Genomic DNA, 26,115 nt, shown 5'->3' with positions numbered 1-26,115 from the left:
TCCCTTCATCAATCAAGCCATGGGTGAGCAGAACAACAGAATGTGATGTTGATTAAGACGACTTCTCAGAGAGAACAGAAAGACAGAGGGGACAGAGGTATAGAGGACATAGAAGAAGGTGATGTGAAAAAGTAGAACTGACATTAGTCTGCAAAGTACAGCTCAACCATTCAACCCTGTTATCTGAACCAAATTAAAAATGTGATAAATCATGAAAATAGCACTATTTGGCATGTTTCACTGCGTCATCAGAAATAAAACACACACAATTACCCAATATGCTTACATAATCTTTTAATAATATTTTAATAAAGGTTGTCAAATCAAAAAAAAAAAAAAATCATTGTATTAACTCAAAATTGTAATTTCAATGAACTCAAAATTTTAAAGAAACCAGGTAATTTTTTTTCTAAATATTTTTTTACAGTGTAGGGTTGTAAATGGACCTGGTATTTTTTACATTAAATAAGCCACACACCCTCTATTTAGATATCAGACAACAATTTAAAACATTGTTTCAAATCATTTTAGGGCACCTTTAATTGTTAGTGTAACCAAAAAAAAAATCTAAATATATTGTTGTTATTATTAATACTACATATCTTGTACAATATTTCCTAAAAGTTAAGCACCTCTTTTCACATATAATTTGTAATAAATAGATAAATATAAAATTATAAAATACAAATTATAGTCCATTTCACTGTCCGCTGCTTTTTCGCACTGCCTTGTTCTCATCTTCATACTACTTAAAACGAATCACTATACAAATAATTAAAAATAAACAAACATAAGAAAGAAAGAAAGTAAAATTAAATTAAATTAAATTTAAAAAAAAAATTGTGGAAAGAGCCATGTAGAGCCAATACTTGGTCTTTTATTGTAAGATAAAACATTTTAAAGTCTTCTTTTATATTTAAAGCAACACTGTTTAACTTTTTTAGTTCAATCTTAGCTAAAAACACTTAGTTCTTTCAAAAATGTATGTGCTCATTAATGTTTATTTACTTCTTTTAAGTAATAAAGTATTCTCGTAAGTTTATAATATGCCACTGAAAATACATACGGGTGAGGGGTTCAAATGCTGGTCGCCATGTTGCCCCTCCATCTTGAAAGTACATTAGCCAAAGATGGACATACCCATAAATTCAAGCTTTGCCTTTCGGGTTTCAACACTCAATGGCACCGTTTCAAATGTGAAGAGGGGGATTGCTTGAGACTGCTATATGAAAACCTGAAAGCCTTTTTGAAAGTCTGTTGCTGATGGAGGATCACTCTTATTCTCGAGGATATGTATCAAGAGTCGCCAAGGAAGCGAAAAATAGAATTAAGACGGCAACGCAACAGGCAAATCAACAAGACAAAAGTGGATATTGGAGTGGCCTTTCCAAGATGGAAAGAGCTCATGAGGAGCAACGATATTAAAAAGGACACCGACGTCGCCTGCTTTCTTCTAGACAAATCTGAATTGAGAGGAGCAGAAACTAATATTCACTGGATAGTCATATACCTTTTCACCAATAGATGGGGGAAAATATCACACAGTGTAGCTTTAAGACTTTCAAAAAGTTTATGACATGCTGCTTTAGCGTATAGCTTGACAGTCTAATGATTGAGGATTTGAGTTTTCTCCTATGCTTTTTCACCCCTTGCTTCGATGCGTGCTGGGGAAAAAGTAAAAAATGAAAAATAGAATCAACCAAAGTCTCCATCACCTATTCTTCCAGTGATGGTCCACTGCAGGATAGAGATAAAATAATTCCCAAATGAATGCAAACATTAGACCTTCAATTAGTCTGGGTGGCTCTTGAATAATGAATTAGGCTGTCTGCTGCCACTTCACCCGTCTCTGATTGGCACAGGTATTAATTAGGCAAAAATTATGATATGAATGGATGCACTTTTGTCGGCTAAACGAACAAGACGGAGTGCACCTGGATGCTGTTTCTAACCCTCCGGGCCTACCTGCTCCGGTGATGAATAATGGGTGCAGTCTGTCTGTTGGACTCAGCGTCGGTCCTTGACTTCTGCGGGCCCTAAGCAAAACTGTCCCTGGTTTCATTAAATTATAGACAGCAGCATGACAAGCATTCAATCACCTTCCCAACTTTTTATGTTCACTAAAGACATAACTGTATGCGTTTGAAGTGTATTTGTAGTGTATACTCCCCAAGACTGGAGACTGTATATAACAACCACCATGTTATGATTTGACTGTTTGGAGGAAGGCGACAGACAGCTCATTGCTTTAAAGGAAAGGAACAAAATGTGGCATCGTGTTTTTATAAAATTTTATAAAAATAAAATTGTACTAAATCACACAGCCATAGGAATTAAATCATATTTGAGCGCCATGGGGTGCCCTGGTGGTTTGGGGGCAACTTGCATACTTTGCGTATAGGGAGGACCAGCACTATGAACCGTATCCAGAGGGCCGGGTGAGGACAGAATAAATGAGACCCCACACAAATTACCCTCACCAAAACCTTTTCTGGGCTAGTCAAAACACTCCAGCTAAATACTACCATTGTTCAACATACATTTTACTGCCCTCCACAAATAGGGACATCAAGCAGGAGCGGCCAGACATGGTCCCTCATGAAATAAGAGCCCCGGGGGAACCGCGGGCATCTCCTTGGCACAGAGGGTGATTAAAACATCCGGTATATAACGATGTGGCCAATGAAATATCATCACACTGCCGAGAGAGAGAGTGAGCCAGTCTCTATTCTTCTGTCTGTGTGTGTGTGTGTGTGTGTGTGTGTGTGTGTGTGTGTGTGTGTGTGTGTGTGTGTGTGTGTGTGTGTGTGTGTGTGTGTGTGTGTGTGTGTGTGTGTGTGTGTGTGTGTGTGTGTGTGTGTGTGTGTGTGTGTGTCAAGTGAAAGGCTGTAAAAAGCAATGAAGAGGAAAATGATCTATAAATCTGAAGTCCCTAAAATGGCATGAACTCTGCTATATGACTGAGCCCACAATACATTTCTCTTTCAAATGTTGATTAAATTACATTAATTGACCACACTGCTTAAATAATGCAATTCAACATAGAACATTCAGAATTTAATAAACTCTTTGATTGAATGTACGGTATTAATAAATTTAATTAAGTTCCGAGTTCCCATTTTCTACAACAGAAATTGATACAAATGTACCTAAATTGAAAGTTCAATCACTATAGATAAATGAATTAAAAAAATACTGTTATAGTAAATACTTCTGTAACTAAAAACAAACATTTTAAATACTCTTAAAAATTCTTACAAACTTATAAAAAACAGATTTCAATATAATATAAATGCATTACTGTGCATGTCTTTGCACATTTAAAACCACTGATTCAACCAATACGGTCGACCCTTTCATTAGTTAAAGGGTTAGTTCACCCAAAAATTAATATTAGCCCATGGTTTACTCACCCTCGAGCCATGTATGTGACATTCTTCTTTCGGACGAGTACAATTAGAGTTATATATTTTTTAAAATATTCATATTTAACACATTTTAAATGGCAATTCACTGCCATTATAAAGATTGGATTAGTCAGGACATTTTTATATAACTCTGATTGTGTTAATCTGAAATAAAAATGTCAAATACACCTAGGATGGCTTAAATGCTTGAATGTGAATAAATCATGGGGTGACAACTTAAAAAAATACAGTAGAAAACATTTTACATATCAAGTTTATAAGCAGTGGTGATGCTTATTTATTTTTAGGTGAACTCCTTTAATGTTAGTTAATGCCTTACTAACATTAACGATTAGAAATACCTTTGATAGAGCATTTATTATTCGTTATTAAAGTGTTAGTTCACCCAAAAATGAAAATTCTCTCAATAATTACTTACCCTAATGTCGTTCGGCACCCGTAAAACCTCCGTTCATCTTCGGAACACAGTTTAAAATATTTTATATTTAGTCCGAGAGCTTTCTCTTCCTCCATTGAATGTATACCTACTATACTGTACATGTCCAGAAAGGGAATAAAAACATAATCAGAGTAGTCCATATGTGACATCAGTTAGTTTATTAGAATCTCTTATAGCATCGAAAACACATTTAGGTCCAAAAATAACAAAAACTACAACTATATTCACCATTGTCTTATCTTCCGTGTTTGTTTTGAATCCACAAACAAAGATTCAAACGGTTGTGAATCAGCGGATTGATTCAGAATTCGGATCACCAATGTCACGTGATTTCAGCGGTTTGACACGCGATCTGACTCATGAATCAATACGCTGATTCATAATGTTTGAATCTAAATGTTATTTTTGGACCTAAATGTATTTTCGATGCTTCAAGAGATTCTAACTAACCAAATGATGTCACATATGGACTACTCTGATGATGTTTTTATTCCCTTTCTGGACATGGACAGTATACTGTACATACATTCAATGGAGGAAGAGAAAGCTCTCGGACTAAATATAAAATATCTTAAACTGTGTTCCGAAGATGAGGTCTTACGGGTGTCGAACGACATTAGGGTAAGTCATTATTGAAATTTTTGGGTGAACTTACCCTTTAATGTTATTTAATTTAAAAAAATCTAACTGTTCATAGTTCATGTTAGGTCAGGACTATTCAATATTAGCAAATGCAACCTTTTTAAGTCACAGTCTTTAAGCAAACTTCACTGTTGTTTTTTGTTTTTCTTTTTTCTTCACTTTCATTCGATTTGGCAATATTGTCAATGTAAGATCATTTCTAAAATGTAAATGTAAATTTTTACTCATTATAATGTAAATCAATATGAACAAATATGTGCACATGCTATTATATAACAGAGCACCTTCATTAAGCTGCAGTGTATGGTTTTATACAAAGCATGCAAGTGCATTTCGAACATGGCTGCTGATATTGTACTCACTGGGCACTCGGTTAATAGCTCGAAGAGGTCGTAGTACTCTGACAGTGCGAACCGCCGAGAAACTAACATTCTGCAGGTTGAGAGAGTATTCCAGCATCCTGTAACACACAAACAAAAAGAGATTCAACTTTTAATAAAGCCAAGACATTTGAATATATGCATGCACTAATGAAGGCACATTATCCCCGGTTTGCAGTTCATCGGTTCATTAATCCACACTTTGGATGTTATTGCAATTTTAAATTTTTAACATCCTCCATGTATCCCTTACTAATGGCAGAATAGCATAAAGAGCAGCCATATTTTCAAATAAACACTGACAGCCCAGACACATTAGTGACGTGTTTTCTGCCCAACTGCCAACGCCATACTGTAGATCAATTGAAAGTTATCAGGATCCATCAAACCATTACACTGAATCGTTTTCAATTAGGTCAAAGAGAGGTGGAAGGAAGGTTAATGTAGAGCTTTCGCAAACAAACACATCCACAGCTGTTCCGCACATGTGAACGTCGGAGTGAGGCACATAAAAGAATCGCATGTTTTTGTAGAAAATAAACAAAGTGAGTGTCTCTACGTGCCTGTGAGCTTGCAACCGTGTAATTGCAAACCCAATAACTGTTTCTGGCCATACAACGACTTAAAAAAAGTACAGTAGATTACACTGTACGTATCAAGTTCATAAGCAATGGCGATGCTGATAAGCGTATGCACATGCTAATGAGGGTTCTCGTGGTCACGTGACCTGCTTAGATTAAAGCTGCGTGATCTGGGGTGTTTCTCCATGCTCTCAAATATGGATCGAGTGAAGTCGGTGACGTGCAAACAGTGCGAGCCCCATTAGCCAAGCAGGGCAGTGAGGAAATGTGTTCTGACTTTGTTGCTCCTGAAATGTGCAGAACAGCTTTGAAGGCACTGATTGGGCTTGATGGAAACCAGCTGGCAGCTGGACTGCAAAAATAATAACAGTGGTGACTAAGACAAAAAATTGAAGGAATGGGAATGAAGAAAACACGAAAATATTAAAAGAAAAGGGGAACACAGGAAGTAGATGGAGAGAGAGAGGACAGATTTGAGGAAGACGGATGAGAGCGAGAGAAAGGACAAACTGCCTGTAAAGCAGAGGAGAGAGACAGGACACACGTGAGGACACTCAGCAAAAATGTCCCACAGGGACGCAGGACATGTCTAAACAAGGTGGACGTGTGTAAATGTGATGTAGTCAACACACCTCTTACTTCTTTCATACACACATATGAATCTCTAATATGGCCGCTTGCAAACATGTAAACAAAAAGTGAAGTGTCAGGCCCGGGCGTTTGTCCAGTCAGCACCTATACCTCTCTTCTGTTATCTGTTTGTGTTTGGCACGGCCACGATGAAGGATGACACACCTTCCCAGAATCCCTCTGTTTCTTGACAACATGGTCACACGATCAACAACGGCTCCACGCTGCGTATACAATGCCAGTTGCGAGGTCGCTATAATAGGAAAAGTATGAGCGAGTAACGGGTCTTGGATTCAAAACAAGTGTGGCCTTCCACATCTATAAGAAATCTGCTCGATTCGATCTCTGGCTGCACCCGAGAGAGCTAGCGTGCTGTTGTGTCTTGTTTGAACAGCTACACAACAGACTATTGAAAGGACTGAAAGACATTTACATTCCTGCAGCATTAGAAATACCAGCTCTTTTGGGACGTACTCCATTTCATACGTTATAAACCAGAGTTGTTCTGTATGATCAATGCAAGATTGGCTAGTTCACGGAAACGAGCTGCAGCAGAGTATACGCTGCATTTCAGATGCTTTATGCCTCTCTCTTTCCATCCTCTCAGAGTCCCTCGTGGTCTTCAAAGCAGCCGTCCTGGCTGCAGTTCAATCAGAGCTTGGTGTCTTCCACCACCTGGCAGGTTAATGAGGCGAGTTTCAGAGGAGGTTCACTTCCGAACAATCAGATCTCCATTAAGCTAGAGAAGGAAGATACCCCTAACAACACACACACACACACACACACACACACACACACACACACACACACACACACACACACACACACACACACACACACACACACACACACACACACACACACACACACACACACACACACACACACACACACACACACACACACACACACACACACACACACACACACACACACACACACACACACACACACACACACTGTCCTCTCTTTCCTTTCTGTCTATTTCATTTTAGACCATCTACAAATTAATTTAAATTGTTACTTCAGTGATTTAACATTAAGCACTGTATTTAAACTGGGTCATTGATATAGTAGAAATGTGAAAATATTCTTATATTTATATTTTTGAATTATTAAATACTTCTAGACTGAGAAAAGACAGAAAATGTATTTGTCTCATGTGGATGAAAGACAAAAACTCCCAGAATGCATTGCTTCGCTGCCCTACAAGGCCACTCCCAAAGCCACCGCTACTGGATCACTGGATAACTTGCAGAACGCACTCGTTTTCATAAAATCAGTTCAGTTAGAAAGCAGACACTACAATTAAAACCTGAACTTGTCTGTTCAATATAATGTGAGTGAGCCGAGCGAGGGTCACACAGCACAAACGCAGCAGGAGTCAGATTTCATTCATCACGAGAGTTGAGGTAATCGCGTCCGCGGCATACATTCACAAAGCGTGTTTAGTCTGGCGCGTTTTCAGTTTATGCTTTTGGAAGCTTAACTTTCATAGGAATTCATTCTGAAAAGTTGAAACACTGACTTCCTTCCACACTGCTCCGTTTACATGAATGCCCACAGCTGCCCGAGCCGAGTGCTGTGAGTATGATCCCACCGCCCATGTGCGGGTTGAAAACATGCAGAAATGGCTCCCTCAACAAGCTGTAGTCTTTAGCCTCTGGCCAATGACGATGCTCAGATGCAATATTTGTGTCATTTGAGGAATTTGGGATATGGGGGGGGGGGGGGGGGGGGGGATCATACAAATATACTCCCGGGTTTCTACTGATACAAAGCCATATGCTAAATCGCTGAAGTAACCCTTTAAACAGTGCATATAGGTTTGACAAATAAAGACTGATGCAGTTTAACATAATTTTAGCAACAAACAAAACAGCATAACTGTTTTCAAATGTGATAAAAATAAATGTTTTTTCCACATTTATATTAAAATGATTTCTGAAGGATAATTTGGCACTGAAGGTTGGAGTAATGGCTGTTGAATATTCAGCTATGCCATTAAATGATTAAATTACATTTTAAAATATGAAAACAATTACTTACAATTGTAATAATGTTCAAAATATTACTGTTTTGGTATTTGGTCAAATAAATATAGCTTTGGTGAATATAAGAGAATACCTTACCAACAGTAGTGTACATTTAAATGTGCCCAGCTTCGGTTTAACTATCAGTTTCCAAAACTTTTTAGGAAATGACTAGCATAAAAATAACCTCAGAGCTAACAGTTTTGGACTAAAAGCAACAAAATTTCCATTTTGATTTCACGGGGCTTGCCTAGTTGTCTCAGCTCACAAACAGATAGAGACAGGGAGATTTAAACAAGCAATACTTCTTTTCAGTTTTATATTTCTCTCTTGTACTTTTTCTATATACGTATTTCTCTCTCAACAAGCTCTCAGACACAGTTACCGTCAGGGGTGCTCTTCTGTTTCTATGGGATGAGACTGATTGATTTAATATGGTCAGAACAGGATAATCTGCCCCTATAGCCTCGGACAGGTTTCTTTGCTCTTCAAAACAATACCTCAACACTTAAGCCAAACAAGTTTCTTCCAGTCCAAAGAAAAACAATGTCTAGACACTTGAACTACCTTTCCCACCATTTCAATGAGAAATAAAGATGGGATTTAGTTCTTTCCTATTTCTATCTTTCCCCTTGACTCTATATACACTATACTATGTCAACACTGACCCACTCTGGGGCTCCGGGATCGCTTTATAGAATAATAATCATAATGGAAGATAATGCAGACGTATAACTCGAATGGATAAAGAGGAAACCTGATTTGCTTTGTGCGCCTCAGCCACAAGAGGGTTCCTCTGATGGGTAAAATAATAAATGAATGAGGGGGACCTGCAACTGGCTTTTTTTTTTCTTGAGAAAATGTTTGCTAACCTTTGTTCATAATGCTTTGTCCTTGTCCTGTCCTATTGACAGGGTCTGGATCTGCACATAAAGTGTGTCAGCAGCGGATCTGGAAACAGTCAAAGCAGGATCATTGAATCAGAAGCAAAGGTAGACATTTGGGTTCTCCACTCTTTCATGACTAAGGCCGCGTCCACATGGAGATGCATTTAGCTGCTGATTTGGTATTTTGTCCCCACAAATCCTGCATTTTAGGAGCCCGAAACTGAGTGGATAGAGTGGATAAATCTGAAAAAGACACCTTTGCGTTTTCCTGTGTACAGCCAATCCGTATATTCTTTGAAACAGTGATCTCATCACCCCAGTTCTCCTGCATGCTCTTCTCTGTTTTTAGTGTATCTCTATGGCAGAATTACAGCGCCACATACTGGTCTGGCATGTATACTACATCGTTTTGAGCATCAGTGGTTTCGTGTGTATGCAGATATTTCTGCAGATGAGTGGGAAAAAAAGATTGGATAGGAAAAGCTCTGGCATCGTGTGGATGTGGCCTAAATGAGGATAGTTGTTTGATTTAGGTTTGGAACAGCAGATGACAAAAGTAATATTTGTTTGACGTTAGCATATGCTTTTTGGCAAACAGAATTGAGAATACACGTTAAGAATATGAAGCCTAAATATTTCATAAAAGTGACCAAATCAAATGGGCACCCAAAGGGGATATTTCACCCCAAAAAATTAAATCCTGTCATTATTTACTAACCCTCATTTTGCTTCTGTGGAACACATAAGGCAGTTAATGACAAACTCTACTAAGCCATCCAATTATTATATGAGTCTTTCAAGTCTCAAAAAACATGCAAAAGGAATGTTAAATGTCGCATGTGAACTTAACATGAGTGAGTAAGGATTTTTGGGTGTAGTATTGCTTTATTATTGCTTCACCAAATAAATAAAAAAGGTCAATAAAAGCAAATACTTTGCTGTACTTTCTTTTTGAGGTTAGCAAATGGATCTTGACCTGATGGATGCGTGGAAGCTCTCAGCCATCTGCTAGTACCTCTGAATGATTGCGTTATCGGTTCCAGGCATCTCCATATACAAATATGAGATGAATAACTCCTAAGATGAAAGAGCTGGATGCTCTCCAGTGTCATCAACAGCCTCCAAGCCAAATAACATTCCTGAAGCCCCCTATACCTAGACACGGAATCCTCATTCAGGCACAGGGAGACTCCATTAGCACTGCCGATGTGGGTCATGACCTGATCAGGAGCTTTTACTCTGGTTCAGTTTAGAGCAGACTTGCCTCTACACTTTATTCTCAGTTGTTAGTTAGAAAAGATATTCTGTTGTTAGTTAGAAAAGTAAACTTCATCAGCTATTTTTGAAGGATTTGAACGATGGGCTTGTGAAAGCTTCTAAAGAGGTCTGACTGAGCATGTTCTAGTGACAGTCACAAAGACAGTAACTGCCAGCTTTCTTGACATGAATGATGGCAATTGAGTTGACCGGTTGTGCTAGCCTCAGAACAATTGACTTGACCAGAAAATGACAGCTATCTACATGAAACGGTGTCCATGCCAGATCAAACAACCAAGAAAAGTGAATTATCATCAATTTCTCACCAATCCGTTCAACTGGTCTTTATGAGGCAGACAAAAAGATTCTTAATATTAAAGTGAAGAAAATCTTCAAAAAACTCAATAAGGTATGACTCTCAGGTCGGCTTGCTGGGTTTAACCTAAAATAAGCAATGAGTTGAGAGATCTTTCTCAGAGACTTATCAGAGTCAGAAGTCTTAGAGATATGCAATGCTTCCAGACAGACTATCAGAACCTTTACTTCCTTTCTTCAGCCAATGTTCAACCATAGTGAGGAAAAGGAGGGGGAAAGAAGGAAGAGGAAAAGGAGGAGAAGGAAAGGAGGATGTGGGACACTGCTATGGAAAGAAGAGGAAAAGGAGGAGAAGGAAAGGAGGATGTGGGACACTGCTGTGGAAAGAGAAAGAGGAAAAGGAGGAGAAGGAAAGGAGGATGTGGGACACTGCTGTGGAAAGAGAAAGAGGAAAAGGAGGAGAAGGAAAGGAGGATGTGGGACAAGACAGTGGAAAGAGGAAGAGGAGGTGGGGTGGGGTGGGGTGGGGTGAGAAGGGAAGGGAAGGGAAGGGAAGGGAAGGGAAGGGAAGGGAAGGGAAGGGAAGGGAAGGGAAGGGAAGGGAAGGGAAGGGAAGGGAAGGGAAGGGAAGGGAAGGGAAGGGAAGGGAAGGGAAGGGAAGGGAAGGGAAGGGAAGGTGGATGTGGAAGTAAATAAGAAGAGGCTGTAGAATAGGTAGAATGAAGAGGGTGGATAAGAGAGAAGATTAAGACAACTGGGCTTGGTCATGATGGTGAAGCTTCTATACTAAACATTAATCACAAGGTTTTCCAGTAAAATGTAAATCATAAGCAACAACTAAAAGAAAATAGCAGCAAAAAAAGCTAAACAATTTGTCTGTTTCCTGTCTAGGCCAAAGTGCAGCCCTTTAGTAGAGAGAAAATGCATGAGAGAATAATGCCTGAAATAATAACATGTTGGTTCCTTGTCAAAGTATGCAACATTTGGTACAGCATTATGGAAAAAGTCATAAAACTCACTTTCATCAAGGTTATGGCAAAGTGTACTAGAAGAAATTCTAAAAATGTTATGCCCAGTCTCTTGTTTAAAAATCATACAAGTTTTCCTGTCTCAAAGCATTTAAAACACATTTAAACAATAAGTGAAGACACTGTAACAATCCCTGTAGAAGCCCTGTGGATTTGGGAAGTTTTGTGTATTTAACGCGGTGTGTGTGTGAAGACTGGATGGGAAAAGAGCAGACTAATTTAAAAGTGATTCAGCAGAAGTTGCCAAACCGCTGCGGGTGTCTGAAACTGATACCTCGTCTTAGTGGGGTGTATCGAGGGTCTGCATTCTCTAAGGGTTTGCTTTGAAAGATTGAGAAGAGAGAATGCTCGCCTCAATGTCTCTGCAGATGAGACACAAAGACATACGATCCAGAGCACAGCAGCCAAGATCTTTAGACTTCTATAAGCTCTCTGGCTCACCTCAGATAGAAAAGAACAGAAGATTCAGCAAAACAACGTCTCATTGAAAGGGGGTTTTGGTAACTGAACCATCCAGTTGAACCACCAGCACCAATTTATTCACTTAGTATGCAGGCTAAATTCAGTTTTAGACTTGCGATGTAGTGTCAGAATGTTCCAACAAAAAAAACAAAAAAAAGAAACTAAATGTTAGGGTTTAAACTGAAACAAATGGTTCATATTAACCATGCCTCCAAGTTCTCTGGTTTATAATTAATTACTCTTTTATTTTAATTTGGTTGGCAATTATTTTTTTCCAAAGTCCAAAAAATAAATTAAGCTTAGCTGTTTTTTGGACATGTCACTATGGTACTAGGTATTTTTGGACAATGGTACAACTATGTATTTTTGGACATATACCACTGTAGTGGAAGTATCTTGTAAAACAGTAACAAAAAAAATAGGTACCAAAAAGTACCTTGGTTTCATGTGGTGTATGGTTTTTGATGTACCGGTATACCATGATCCTGAAACGGTATTTACATGATAATGAATACTGTTTCAGGATCATGGTATACTGGTACATCATAAAACCAATGTACTTTTTTGGTAAAGGTATTAACCAAAAATTTGGCAGATTCTTTAGAAGGTTCCACAACCGATCACATTGCTGAGGACCGTAAAACGATGTAGACTGTCACAAATTACTGAATGGTAATGGTAAGCATTTCATCTGGAGAAGTAGCCAACACCCAGAGGGAAATAAGTTTAAGCCAACAGTGGAACAAGCCAGCAGTCTGTCACTTTAGTATGGTTATCTTGTGGAGACACTTTGGCTGATGTCTCCTGAATGTGCTTCCATATGCTCCATATGCTGGGCTTATTTCCATTTCAACAAATAGTCCTGTGAGATTACCAACAAGACACACGAGGTTAGGTCCGAGGTAGTAAAGCTGCCAATAAAGCCCATGCAGCCATTGAGTCAGGACTGACAATCTTCACGGAATGGAAAAGGGAAGTGCTTGTGTTTTCTCGAAAGCACACATCAAGCCAAGTCAATACTGAATGCCATGTGTTTGTATGTGTACATTGAAAATGTGTGTGGTGTTTATACTATGGTTACCACACTGCAAATCTTTGTCCACTAAGCTGCTTGTCTCTTTTGACCTTTTGTGATCTTGGCAAAAAAATAAAATAAAATAGTTTATTAGTGATGCACATTTTCTTTACTATATTTCCAAGGGTACACATGTACACAACTAACTGACTGAGCATTCAATACCAGTCTCATTGTTTTATGGTGTTTTTAAACACATTCAACAATCAGGGCTTCAGGTTAAAGTACTTCACACAACAGATTCACAAATACACATAGATGTAGAAAGTCATTATTCTGACACCATGATGGATGGATGGATGGATGGATGGATGGATGGATGTTCACCAAGGCTGCATTTATTTACTCAAAAAATAATTTAAAAACAATAACATTTGTGATGCTTTTAAAACTTAGTTTAGGATTTATTTGAAACCGAAAACTTTTTTACTGGCCAAAACATTTTCTACTGTAGTATATATAAATCTGTGCTCATTTTTCACTCAACAAAAAGTCATTTTAGGAGGACTCACCCAGCCAACACAATGAAGAAGTCTAGCCGATTCCAGGTGTCTCCAAGGTAACACTTTTTCCCAAAGATGCCCAGTGCAACCATCTTGATTACCATCTCCACAGCAAAAAAAGCAAAGATGAAATCATCAAAGTCCTGGGGGGGAGAGAGAAATATCCAAAGGGTTAGAAAAAGCTTAAAATGCTGCACTGGCCAATTCAAAGCTTGCAAAAATGTTATTTTATTCATCAGGAGAAATAACTTAACCCATACTATATTAAGGACAACTTATAAATAAAGAAATAAACTCTCCAAAGGCATAATGCAGATGAATATTAAATTTCCACTTTGATGTCACAGCATGGTGTGTGTCCATGAGCTCAGGGGCTATAAGCCTTGACTCATCCTTACACAGTGATCTAAGTAAGTCTGAGTGGGCACAAACAGCCAACTCACCCAAGTCTTTACCCACAAATCCTCTTCTAGTGCTCTGCTTTCGTTACCCAAAATGTGTTTTACATTAAAGCTACACTGTGTAACTTTTTTTAGTTTATTCTTAGCTAAAAACACTTAGTTCTTTCAAAAATATCTGTGCTCATTAATGTATATTTACTTATTTCAAGTAATAAAGTATTCTCGTAAGTTTATAATATGCCATTGAAAATACATACGGGTGAGGGGTTCGACTGCCGGTCGCCATGTTGCCCCTCCATCTTGAAAGTACATTAGCCAAAGAGGGACATACCCATAAATTCAAGCTTCACCTTTCGCGTTTTAACACTCGATGGCACCGTGTCGAATGTGAAGAGGGGGACTGCCATGTTAATCTTGGACTAAATCAGCCACCGTAGGAGTTAAAACGAAATCAGAATTGAGAAGAACAGAAACTATTATTCACTGGATGGTCATATACCTTTACACCGCTAGATGGGGGAAAATATCACACAGTGTAGCTTTAACAGCAAAAAAAAAACTAAACAAAAAAACACTTAAAACTTAAAATACGAGAGTCATAATAGGAAATAGTCAGTGAGCTTTTAAAGGAACACCCCGACGTTTTAGGACTTATTTAGACCTATCGTAGACCTATCGACCTTATTTAGCTTATTTAGACCAATCGTATCCCCCAGAGTTAGATAAATCAATACATACCATTCTCATCTCCATGCGTGCCATAATTCTGTCTGACGCACCCAACGTTAGCACAAAGCCTAGCTTAGCACAAAGACTGGAGGTAAACAGATCCATCTAGCCTACTGCTAAAATCCCCAAAAGACGGCGTGTTCCTTTAACTAAAATGTCTTTGTACAGATTTTTGAAAATGACACAACGCAATTGTGAAAAACACAGTGTCAGTTTACTGATTATTCATTTTATTGTTGTTCAAAAAGGACTTCTTGAATAGAACTACATGCATGGAAAGAACATTTGCTAGACAGGTGAACTATTCAAGCCTCCTTTAATTTCATTGCAACGATAAAGTGGAGCAAACTGCCTTATTATAGATATGTATTTCCTAATCAGATTTAAAAGGCTGTTTGTGAGTTCTTTAATGAAGACCATAGGCTGGGTCCTTGAGACATCAGCGGCTATGCAAACGCAGAGAGACCCTTGTTTCCTCAAGGTTGACAGTCACTGAAAGACACCTGGGCATTCTCAGCCAGCGTGGACATTAGTCAAAGCTCTTAAGTGAGGGATTTCCTCCAGCCAACGCACTTGCACTCTGACAATGCAGGGAATGTTAATTAAGCCGCAGTGGAGAGCATTTACTGTCACGCTGGATATTATTCAGAGCCAAGCACTAATGTATTACCTCATCTCTGATCTGCTTGTATTGTAGCCTACATAGTGGACAGAGTACTACAGTTATTGCCAATTCAAAGTTAATGGTAACACACAAAACATCCATAAACAATACTGTCAGGATAAGGACAAGTGGAGAATCTGTGACATTTCATTTTACATTAACTGTTTGAGGGAGGAGACTGTACAGAGATTGATCTAAGCCATAACGTTCTGTAATTATCTGCCTTAATGTGAACATATGGTGAACACATAAAACACAAAATAATAATAAATGCACTACAAATAACAAAAATATCCAGCCCTGTGAGCCTGATCTCACAGAAATGCATATAAATAGTATGAGTGTGCAATCTCGTAAAATAGATTCGCCAAAATTTGTTTTGCCGTGCATATGGTACGCGTTTTTTAGCGTGCATATGATACGCACTTTATGACGTATTATACGTACGAACCCCCCACCCCACCACCCTGATCCTACCCAAGAGCGTGTCATATGCACGCCATAAAGTGCGTATCGCACGCGAAAAACCGCATACCATATGCACGGCCAAACTCATTTTGTCATTTTTTGGGCGTATCCATTCTACGAGATTGCACACTCGTACTATTTATGCGCATTACAATGAGATCGTGTTTGCCCTAACACTACTCAACATAAGGATGTTTTCCATATTTCCAGTACTATTTTTGGCAGAGTAATAAAACGTGAATTAAAATTAAAAATGCATTATCATGGAAATCATTAGTAATGTTTGTTGACGGGCACACGAAAGCGGGATCATATTTCCCCTATTCTTGCCTCTCTTCATTGGTCACCTGTCCTATTCAGAATTCATTTTAGGATTTTGATGTTTGTTTTTAAATCCCTTAATGGCTTAGTACCGACATAACTTTCTGACCTGATTAAGCCTTATACTCCAACAAAGGGCTTTAAGGTCAGCTGACCTTTTGCTCTTAGTCTTAATTGCTCCACAGGCAAAGATGAGGAGCAGGGACCGAGCCTTTGCCGTGGCGGCCCCGAAGTTTGGAATAGTTTTCCTCGCTATATTAGGCAGGCTCATACACGTGCCGTTTTTAAATCTATAGTTTAAAAACTTATTTTTATAGTTTGGCTTTTGACACTATTTGAGTACTGCTTTCTTATCGTTTACTTGTGTTTTGTTCTGTTTTGGCTCTTTTCCCCTATTATTGATTGGCTTGTTTTTTTGGTATTTTAGTCTATATGTGTGTACAGCACTTTGATAAGTACTAGTGCTCTATAAATACATTTTGATATGATTTCATAAACATACACACTATTATATATATATATATATATATATATATATATATATATATATATATATATATATATATATATATATATATATATATATATATATATATATATATATATATATATATATATATATATATATATATATATATATATATAGCGATGGGTGTATATTTACAGCCATATCTAATGCTCAATGACAGCTGAATGAATAAACACACTTTTATCTAAGCCAGCTAGAAAACGCAACCTTAGTAATGTTATTTTTGTGACCTTAATATATTTGATATAAAATATATATATAAAAAATAATTAACACAAAAACCCCACACATGATCCATATTAAACATAATAAACATATTAAATATGTTATTGTTGTAAATATATTATGTAAGTGTGTGTTAATTTATTTTATCATTGTACTGCCAAAGATTATATTTTTTTATTTGTTGTAATGTTTTTTTTTTTTTTAATAACCCTTTCATGCAACCTCAGTCAGGACTTTTTTCTTATGTGTTTTTATTGCTCTTTGGGCATGAAAAGCAAGATTTTAAATGTATTTTCTTTACACATCTTTTTCAAAGAGATTTTCAGATATTCACTTGCGTGGACAGTATGCTTAACTGAAGAGACACTGTATTACGTAATTACTTTTTTTGATGTAATGAGTAATGTATCAAAAGAAATGTGCATTATGTAATCAGATTACTTTTTTAAAGTACTGAGTAATGTACAAGTAATATGCATTGCATAATCTGATTACTTTTTAATAGTATGAATTGAGGGTGAATTATAGCTATACTCTAAAAAATGCTGGGTTGTTTTAACCCAGCGATTGGGTTGTTTTAACCCTGCGGTTGGGTTAAATATTTGCTTAAGACAACCTAATCGCTGGGTTAAAACAACCCAATTGCTGGGTTAGTCCATATTTGACCCAACATTGGGTTGTTTTTTACCCAGAATTTTTTAGATTATAGTGGTGCATGGTGTCCACTGTAGAGGTGAATGTGATATGCTAGCAAAACCCATGCATATGCAAGAAAATATAATATTCAGTGAAAAAAATACTGTTCCGACAAGGCAAACAAAACAATCCATTGTCCAACTGGCCAAAAACTCTCTTATGTTGGCCATCCTTATTGTTGGCCCCTGCATTATTGATTGATCTTGACCCCAATACTTCAAGAGCGATGGATGCATCTTAAGTATCGTATAAGTATGAAACAACAGTGACTGTCAAATTACTTTTTTTAAATATATATGTTTTGTTCACAGTCCATGTAGAGCTCTTGGCTCACACAGCTCTACAAATCTCTGTGGGCCTTTTTACGGTTCAACAGCTCCCTCCAAAAGATAAACGACACAGACCAGGGGAACCCCTCTACAAAACACTCCCAGAGTCTCCGCACAGTCAGAAAGCAGAGCTAAGGGGTTAAATATGCTCTACGGTGCCCCCCCCCCCATCTCCCTACACACACCCTACACGCTATATGAATATCTTCCTCTTTATACTTCCCTGTCTCTCATCTCCTTTGTTTCAGAGAACCTCTTCCCATATTCCTCCTCCCCTCCTTTTTCTCACCACATCTCATCCACCCATTTCTATTTAATACATGTCATCCTTCTCTTTCATATTTCTGGGGAAGCATTCAAAAATAGCTTGCAGAAAGAGTCAGTCTCATCCGCGCGTGTGGAAGCGAGGGTGTTTGTGCTCGTGCGGTGATCTTTTGGCACTGAATAAATCTTCTCATGGTGTCCTCTTTGTTGTACAAATAGCTGAGTGGTGTATTGTCTGTGCTGTGAGGAGGTTATTCTAGTGCAACTGATGTTCTTTCCTTGGGGAAAAAAAAAACGATTCTTTAAATCCAGAACTTCTTCAGACTCTCCGTCCACCCCCACAAATACACACACAAAGAGAGGAGGAAGCGGCAACACATTCACTGAGGGTAAACAAAAATATCTTCTGTGTTCTTTTTACTAATTCATCTAATTCATGTGTGCAGAGAGCGGTTGCTATGCCGATGACATCATGGAGTCTAGAAGGAAAGTGAAGAGACATGTACAATGCAGCAGGAAAACACCAATGTCTCACTACCATAAAGCAACACAATAATGCACATGTGGTCTTTGATATCTGGTGATATGTGCTGCTTCGCTAAATATGTTTAACCAGCGTTTGTTGGGTGGAATATTTGAAATGTGATTTACTGTGACCGTGCGTTCACACCGCTGCCGACGAGAGCATCAAAATTCGCTCTGACCACCCTGCTGGCGATGCTGTAGAAAGCTTTGTGGACTTGCTGCCGCTCTAACGTAGATCGAATGCTTGGTCTTTTTTTAAACTGTGTTTAAAGGGGCCGCAAAGCAAACAAGCATGTTGATGGGAAGACTGGCCACAAGTAGGGTATAAGTTAACCTCATGAAATCGTTTAAATTGCATTTCCAATGAAAAACGAGTGTTCTAGCACCTATAAAATAGTGTTGCGTAACTTCTTAACAAATTACACATCACTATGAATGATCACAACATAAATCAAAGGGAAACCTAGCCTAGAAATCTAGACGCACCCTAGCAGCAGGAAATCTAATCTGCCGCGAGTGTCGTCTAGCAACTCTCAATACAGTTCTGAGCTGTAAAAACCAAACTCTGGTCAGGCCAATCACATCGTGTATAGATTCGATGGGCGGGGCTTAAAGTGATGGCAGAGTTGCGCTTGCGTGCTACTAGTAAACACAGAAGCTGGCGAACGGCGGTCAACAGCTTTGACCGCGACTCTGGAAGACTTGGAGTTAAGCTTTTCTCTGAGAAAAGAACAAAGAACGGCACTGAAGTCATTCTTAAAAAGGGAAGATGTGTTCTCAGTTTTGCCAACCGAATACAACGAAAGTTTAATCTATCAACTAGCTCCGCTTCACGTTGCTCTGATTGGTTGTAGCACTATCCTATCACGTGCAGAGGGAGTTTGAAAGACAACCGTTTATCCCGCCCCTCGGATTGAGCCCTGTCTATGGTGAGTTTCCAGACCAAACATCTTGATGTGGGTCTGGCTTGTCAGGCTAAGGGAAAACCGCACATCAATGATCAACTTCTCTTACATTTTGCTTGAGAACTGATGTGGTCGGAACTAAAGTTTCCAGGCCTGCGTTCTCTGGATTTCTCTCAAGCGGAGCACTTCTACATTTCAATTGGTTGCGCCAGTTGCCGCTGAACCGCGTCATAGGTCATTACAATAAAGTAGAGCTGATTTCAACTCTCCTCGATGCCTAAATCATCCAAGACGCGCCATAGAAAATGATGACTTCCGGCCACCTTGAGGCTCTCGCCGGTGTGTGAACGCACAGTAATCTGGTGATTGTTGCTGTTGGTTGCCGCCTGCCAGTGCAGTGTGAAGTCACCTATAGTGTCACAAATCTTCAGAAGATTTGAAGAAATATCTCATGCTTTTTTATAATTATGGACTTGTTTTAAGGTTTTTAGCCCCTGGGTCACCATTCAGTTGTATGAGAGAGGCTAAGGCTGTGTTCACACTTGGCATTAACATGTCCTGATTGGCTGATGATCCAATAAGTTTGACAGGATTATTCATATACAATCGATCACAAATAGGGTACTTAATCTAACAATCTAACAATTTATCCGACTGATGCCCCAGGTTGCAGCCTTTAGTCTCCTAGTTAGAGCATCCGACTCTCATGCCGGCGGACCCGGGTTCGAGTCCCGCTTGGAGCGGGTGGTTCGAACAGGAGGGGTTACATGTGGACAAAATCTATTTACAGGTCGCATGTTAATGCCATGTGTAAACGTAGACATTTGTCAGCACATATCTATGGAAGAAATAAATTCATATACTTTTGGAATGATATTAGGGTAAACGACAACAGAACTTTTATGGTTTCAACGGACTTTGTCTAAAGGTACATGACTAGTCATACTGTACTGTACAATTGCTATGTAATTCAAAGTATGGATTAGAATCTCATCATCCACAAAAACCATGCTGACAGGGAGCAGTAAAAAGACAGAACAGGCTAGAGAGGAATAAGATTATGGCAAAATAATAATAGTCAATTCAATCTGTACTGTTAAACACGCAGAGCTCTGCTCACATCACAGTTACTTGTGTGTGACTCTCCTCTTAAACATGAAACTACTAATTTTCTGCCCCAGAAGCTTACCTGCACTCTCTACTCTACTAAAGCTTGCATAACAACACACACAAGCATCCTAATGCTGCGATTTGGCACTGAAAGGATTAGCACACCCACAAATGAAAATTCTGGCATCATTTACTTACACCCAGGATGTTCCACACCTGTATGATTTTCTTTTGTGTGTGTGAAATATTAAAATAGATGTTTTGAAGAATGTTTTTGACTACACAATAAAAGTCAATGGGGTCAAAAAAAACAACACTGTACTAAATTGACTATTATGAAGAAGAAAACACTAAGACATTTTTCAAAATATCTTCTTTTGCATTATACAGGAAAAAGAAAGTCATGTGTTTAGAATTATATAGGGTGACTACATAAAGATAGAAAATAAAAACTGCTAAAACTGCAGAGACGAAAAGGAAAGGGGAAAGCACTGAAGAAATAAATGATAATGTGCTGTGTGGGCAGAAGAGAAGGGGCACAGAGAGAAAAAGAGAGATGCCAGGCATGCTCCCCGGCTTTATTGTATTTCCCTGAATTCTATTATTCCACCAAAGGCATTCTTTTCGAGCTCATGCCGAGGGCTAACCTGAGTCATTTATGGAGCCCAGCCGTGTCTCCCTGACAGTGATGAGAGCTGATTGTATATCTTTGTAAATGTCCTGATGACCAGGTTTGCAATCTTATTTCTGGCAAAGCACACTAATTTCCATATGGCAAGAGGGAGAGTGATTTGATAGAGCAGTTGGAGAAGATAATCGCTGTAAATTCTCAGATCTCAAAGAAAAAACTGCCCAGGCCATTTATTTCCAATGAGAAGCAGGGAGGGGAACGCTCCAAACATGTTGTGGTTTAACTGGGCTACGGGTTTCATTTACTAATTCAGAAAAATACAAGTTTACTGAATGAAATTTAAACAAATAAATTGATCCGTTCCCATTAAATTCCAATGAATACTTGCCATTATCCATGGAAAGAAAGCTCAGCCAACCCAGGTTAAAGAGTAAAAGATGACAGTTTAAGGAAACTTACAGCAATTTAAATACAATTTTAAATGTAATGCAGTATAAATGTGCATGATAGGTTTTCCTAAATATCTATACTGTGCTAAGTATATTACCAAATTATATACATGTACGACTGGGTCAGACTATCTCTGAAATGGCAAGGCTTGTGGGGTTGCTCCCAGGACTAAATGAATGGGACTAATAGGACTAAATTAATTTTGGAGAATATTGCACAAAAAAGTGGGTTATTGCACTTGGAAGGCATTTAACTGTTCAAGGGGGAAATAACCTTTGGGAAGAAACTGTTCATGTGCCTGCACGTTCTAGTGCCTGGTGATCTGAGGCGCCGTCCGGACGGCAACAGTTCAAAAAGCTTGTGGCTGGGCAGACTGGAGTCTGTGATGATTTTACCTGCCCTTTTCCTCACTCTGGAAGAGTACAGGTTCTTGAGACTGGGCAGGGGGCACCAACAATCCTCTATGCAGTCTGGACTGTCTCTGGTAGTCTACTAAACCAAACCAGACAGTTATAGATGAACACAGGACAGACTGAAGCTGAGTAGAACTGTCAGCAGCGACTGTGGCAGGTTGAACTTCCTCAGCTGGTGAAGGAAGTACAACCTCTGCTGGGCCTTTTTCACAATGGAGTCAATATGATAGTCCCACTTGAGAGGTTCTGACAGATGGTAGATAGGAACCTGAATGGCTCTATTGCTTCCACAGTGCTGATCATGATGTTGAGTTGGGGGAGAGCTGGGCTGCTCCTTCTGAAGTCCACAATCATCTCCACTGTGTTGAGTGTTAGACTACAGGTTAGTATGACTGCACCAGACAGCCAGTTGTTTGCCCTCTTGTCTGTTAACAGACTCATCATCCTGGATGAGGCCGATGACTGTGGTGTCATCTGCAAACTTTAGGTGCTTGACTGAGGGGTCTTTAGAGGTACAGTCATTTGTGTACAGTGAGAAGAGCAGTGTTGAGAGGATGCAACCGTGAGGAGTACCAGTGCTGATAGTGAGAGTCCTAAATGGAAGTTCCCCCAGTCTCACTAGCTGCTACCTATCTGTCAGAAAGCTGGTGATCCACTGACAGATTGGGGTAAGCACAAAAAGCTGGGTCGGTTTGTATGATAGAAGATTCTTTTTTTGTATGATAGAAGATCTGATCTGATGGTGTTGTCCAGATACAATCCCTGTCCTACTTTGACATGATGCAGGATATAATGCAGTCCTATGTTGACTGTAACATCCATAGACCTGTTTGCACTGCATACAAACTGAAGATGATCCATCAAGGGTTCAGTTGTGTCCTTCAGGAAGACCAACACCAGTTACAGATATGTGAGCAACTGGTCTGCAGCCATTAAGTCCAGTAATTTGATTGGGGGGTGTCGGAATGATAGTGGAACGTTTAAAGCAGCAGGGAACTTTTCAATAAAAATGTCACTCTGCTCCAGTGATCTGTTGAAGATCTGTGTGAAGATTAGGGCCAAGTTGGTCAGCGTAGACTTTTAAGCAGGCAGTAGAAACAGTATGTGCCCAAAGCTTTCCTGGTGTGCTGGCTGAATAGCAGGAAGGGGGAGGAGAGAGGTTGCAGGAGGTGTTGGTGTGTGTGTGTGTGTGTGTGTGTGTGTGTGGTGCAGGTCAGAGCAGGTGTGGGGTATGAGACTAGGCATTTAACCCTCTGGTCCTCTTCATTTAAGGGTCACACTTGTCCTCCCAGTCAAAAGTGACCAAAGTAAAATGTACTTTTTACTTTGGTGCAACATATTGCAACCATAGTGCAGCATTATAATTTGTGTGTGTGTGTGTGTGTGTGTGTGTTGGGGGGGGGGGGTGTCAATATTGCTTTTAAAATCCAGGCTAGAGGCAAGCTACTGTATAGATGATATACGATTTATGTGACAGAATGCCTTTGAAAAGAATATTATAATCATGTCTCACAGGCACCCTGTACAGTGAACTTGACCCGCTGTCACAATGTAAAGATCACAGATTAATATCATTCATTACAGCAACCATTAGCTTAATAACTCAGATATAAGAGGTGATTCACCTCATGTCACAATCAGTCACACTGTATTCTGAAGTGCCTGATTTCAATGACTGCCTGGATGAGTGGTTCTGAAGCCGTGTTTTAAACACTTCATTTAATGTGGTTTAATCCTCTCTAGGGCTGGGCCATTTCAGGCTCATTTGTTTTTATATAGCCCTCCAAATGCTTATGACACCCCCATAAAATTAGAGGGAGTGAGAAAGAGACATTGAAGGTGTTGTATAAAAAAGTTTTGGAAAGACAGAATTTGATTCACATCACAGTACATGGAGCGTAACATACATGAGCGATCAGGACTGAAGTTAAATTTTCATAGGTTCATAAATTGGTTTAAACACACTAAAAAGTTTGGATTTTTTAATGCATTTAAAGTCTTATATTCACCAAGGTTTTTTATTTATTTAAAATGTATTTAACTTTAAAAAAATCATCAAATATTATTGTAAACTATATTATAATGGAAAATAACTATTATAGTTATAGGAATATTTATATTATAATGTTTTCATTTTAAATGTATGTATGTATGTATGTATGTATGTATTTATTTATTTATTTTATTAGCAAAGCTCCATTTCTAGCACCCATTATTCCAGTCTTCAGTCATATGATCCCTCAGAAAGCATTTGGTAATCAAGAAACATTTTACATCAGTAGTAGTAGTAACATTCTTGAGGGCAGCGCAAAGACTCCTGTGTGGAGTTTGCATGTTCTGCCTGTTCATAGGTCTGAATGCATGTGTGTGTGAGTCCCAAACCATGTAATGGGGAGGACTCAGGGAAAGACCTGGCAACCTACCGTGGAAAATCATTGCCAAGAAAATTCATGAGCAGTCTCTCACGTATGGTGAGAGATGTCCATAGAATCACCAAGAGCTGGATACGATTAAAATGGTAACAGATGGACAGTAACATTCTTAATAGTATAGGTATAGACATTTTGAAAAACGTAACACGTTAAATGTCTTGGTTGAAATTTTTTTCAAAACACACACACACACACACACACACACACACACACACACACACACACACACACACACACACACACACACACACACACACACACACACACACACACACACACACACACACACACACACACACACACACACACACACACACACACACACACACACACACACGTTTGTTTTGTGATATGGGGACATTCCATAGGTGTAATGGTTTTTATACTGTACAAACCGTATTTTCTATCCCCTTACACTGCCCCTGCCCCTAAACCTACCCATCACAGGAAACATTCTGCATTTTTACTTACATATTTTTTTTATCCTGTATGATTTATAAGCATTTTGAAAAGTGGGGACATGGCCAATGTCCTCATATTTCACCCTCTTCTTGTAATACCGGTCATACCCATATCATTATACACATGTGTGTCCTCATATGTCACAAAAACATGCCCACGCACGCACGCACGCACACACACATCCTCATATGTCACAAAAACATGACCACACACACACGCTCACGTGCGCGCACACACACACACACACACACACACACACACACACACACACACACACACACACACACACACACACACACACACACACACACACACACACACACACACACACACAGGCAAGCAGCACTGCAGTTTTTTAACATTGATAATAACAAGATTTTTTTCTTGAGCAGAAAGTATATTAGAGTAGATTCATAAGAGCCATCTGACATTGAAGACTGGAGTAAATTCAGCTTTGCCATCACAAGAACAAATTAAATTTCAATATAAATTTTAAAAGAAAACTACTACTTTAAATTATAATACTATTTCACAATATTACTGTTTTTGCTGCATTTTAGATCAAATAATTGCAGCCACAGTGAGTATAAGAGACTTTCCAAAACCTAATAACCTCCAAACCTCCAATTTGCCTCCAAACAAATCTACATTAAAAAAATGTTTAACAGTTATTTATATATACACATGCAGTACATTAAATACCAATTTCCTTTGCTAATGTCCCCAATATTTATATTTCTATACAATAGCAATGTCCTCTATGGAGTGAATTGTTGCCGGGTCCCTGAATAATAAAATATATCCATAGCAGAGGATCCAAAGTGGAAAAAAGAGATTAGCTCTCTTATATCCTAAGGGCAAAACACTCATCTGTTAAACAAAGCAAAAAAAAAAAAAAAAA

At 38.8% G+C, this 26,115-nt stretch overlaps 1 protein-coding gene across 5 annotated transcripts in view; it reads right to left on the bottom strand.

The window, feature by feature from the left end:
• Positions 1 to 26,115, bottom strand: part of cacna1g (calcium channel, voltage-dependent, T type, alpha 1G subunit) — a 296,673-nt gene that overhangs the window by 145,273 nt on the left and 125,285 nt on the right. For all 5 annotated transcript variants that reach the window (XM_067429513.1, XM_067429516.1, XM_067429515.1 and 2 more), the window contains exons 4-5: positions 13,670 to 13,803; positions 4,872 to 4,969 (exon numbers count right to left, since the gene is read on the bottom strand). In XM_067429513.1, coding sequence (XP_067285614.1) covers positions 4,872 to 4,969; positions 13,670 to 13,803 — 232 coding nt within the window. The remainder of the gene's footprint in view (positions 1 to 4,871; positions 4,970 to 13,669; positions 13,804 to 26,115) is intronic.

The sequence above is a fragment of the Pseudorasbora parva genome, chromosome 21 (assembly GCF_024679245.1).
Source record: "Pseudorasbora parva isolate DD20220531a chromosome 21, ASM2467924v1, whole genome shotgun sequence".
NCBI lineage: Eukaryota > Metazoa > Chordata > Actinopteri > Cypriniformes > Gobionidae > Pseudorasbora > Pseudorasbora parva.
The sequence above is the reverse complement of the archived record's forward strand: the minus strand, read 5'-3'. Positions and strand labels throughout refer to the sequence as shown.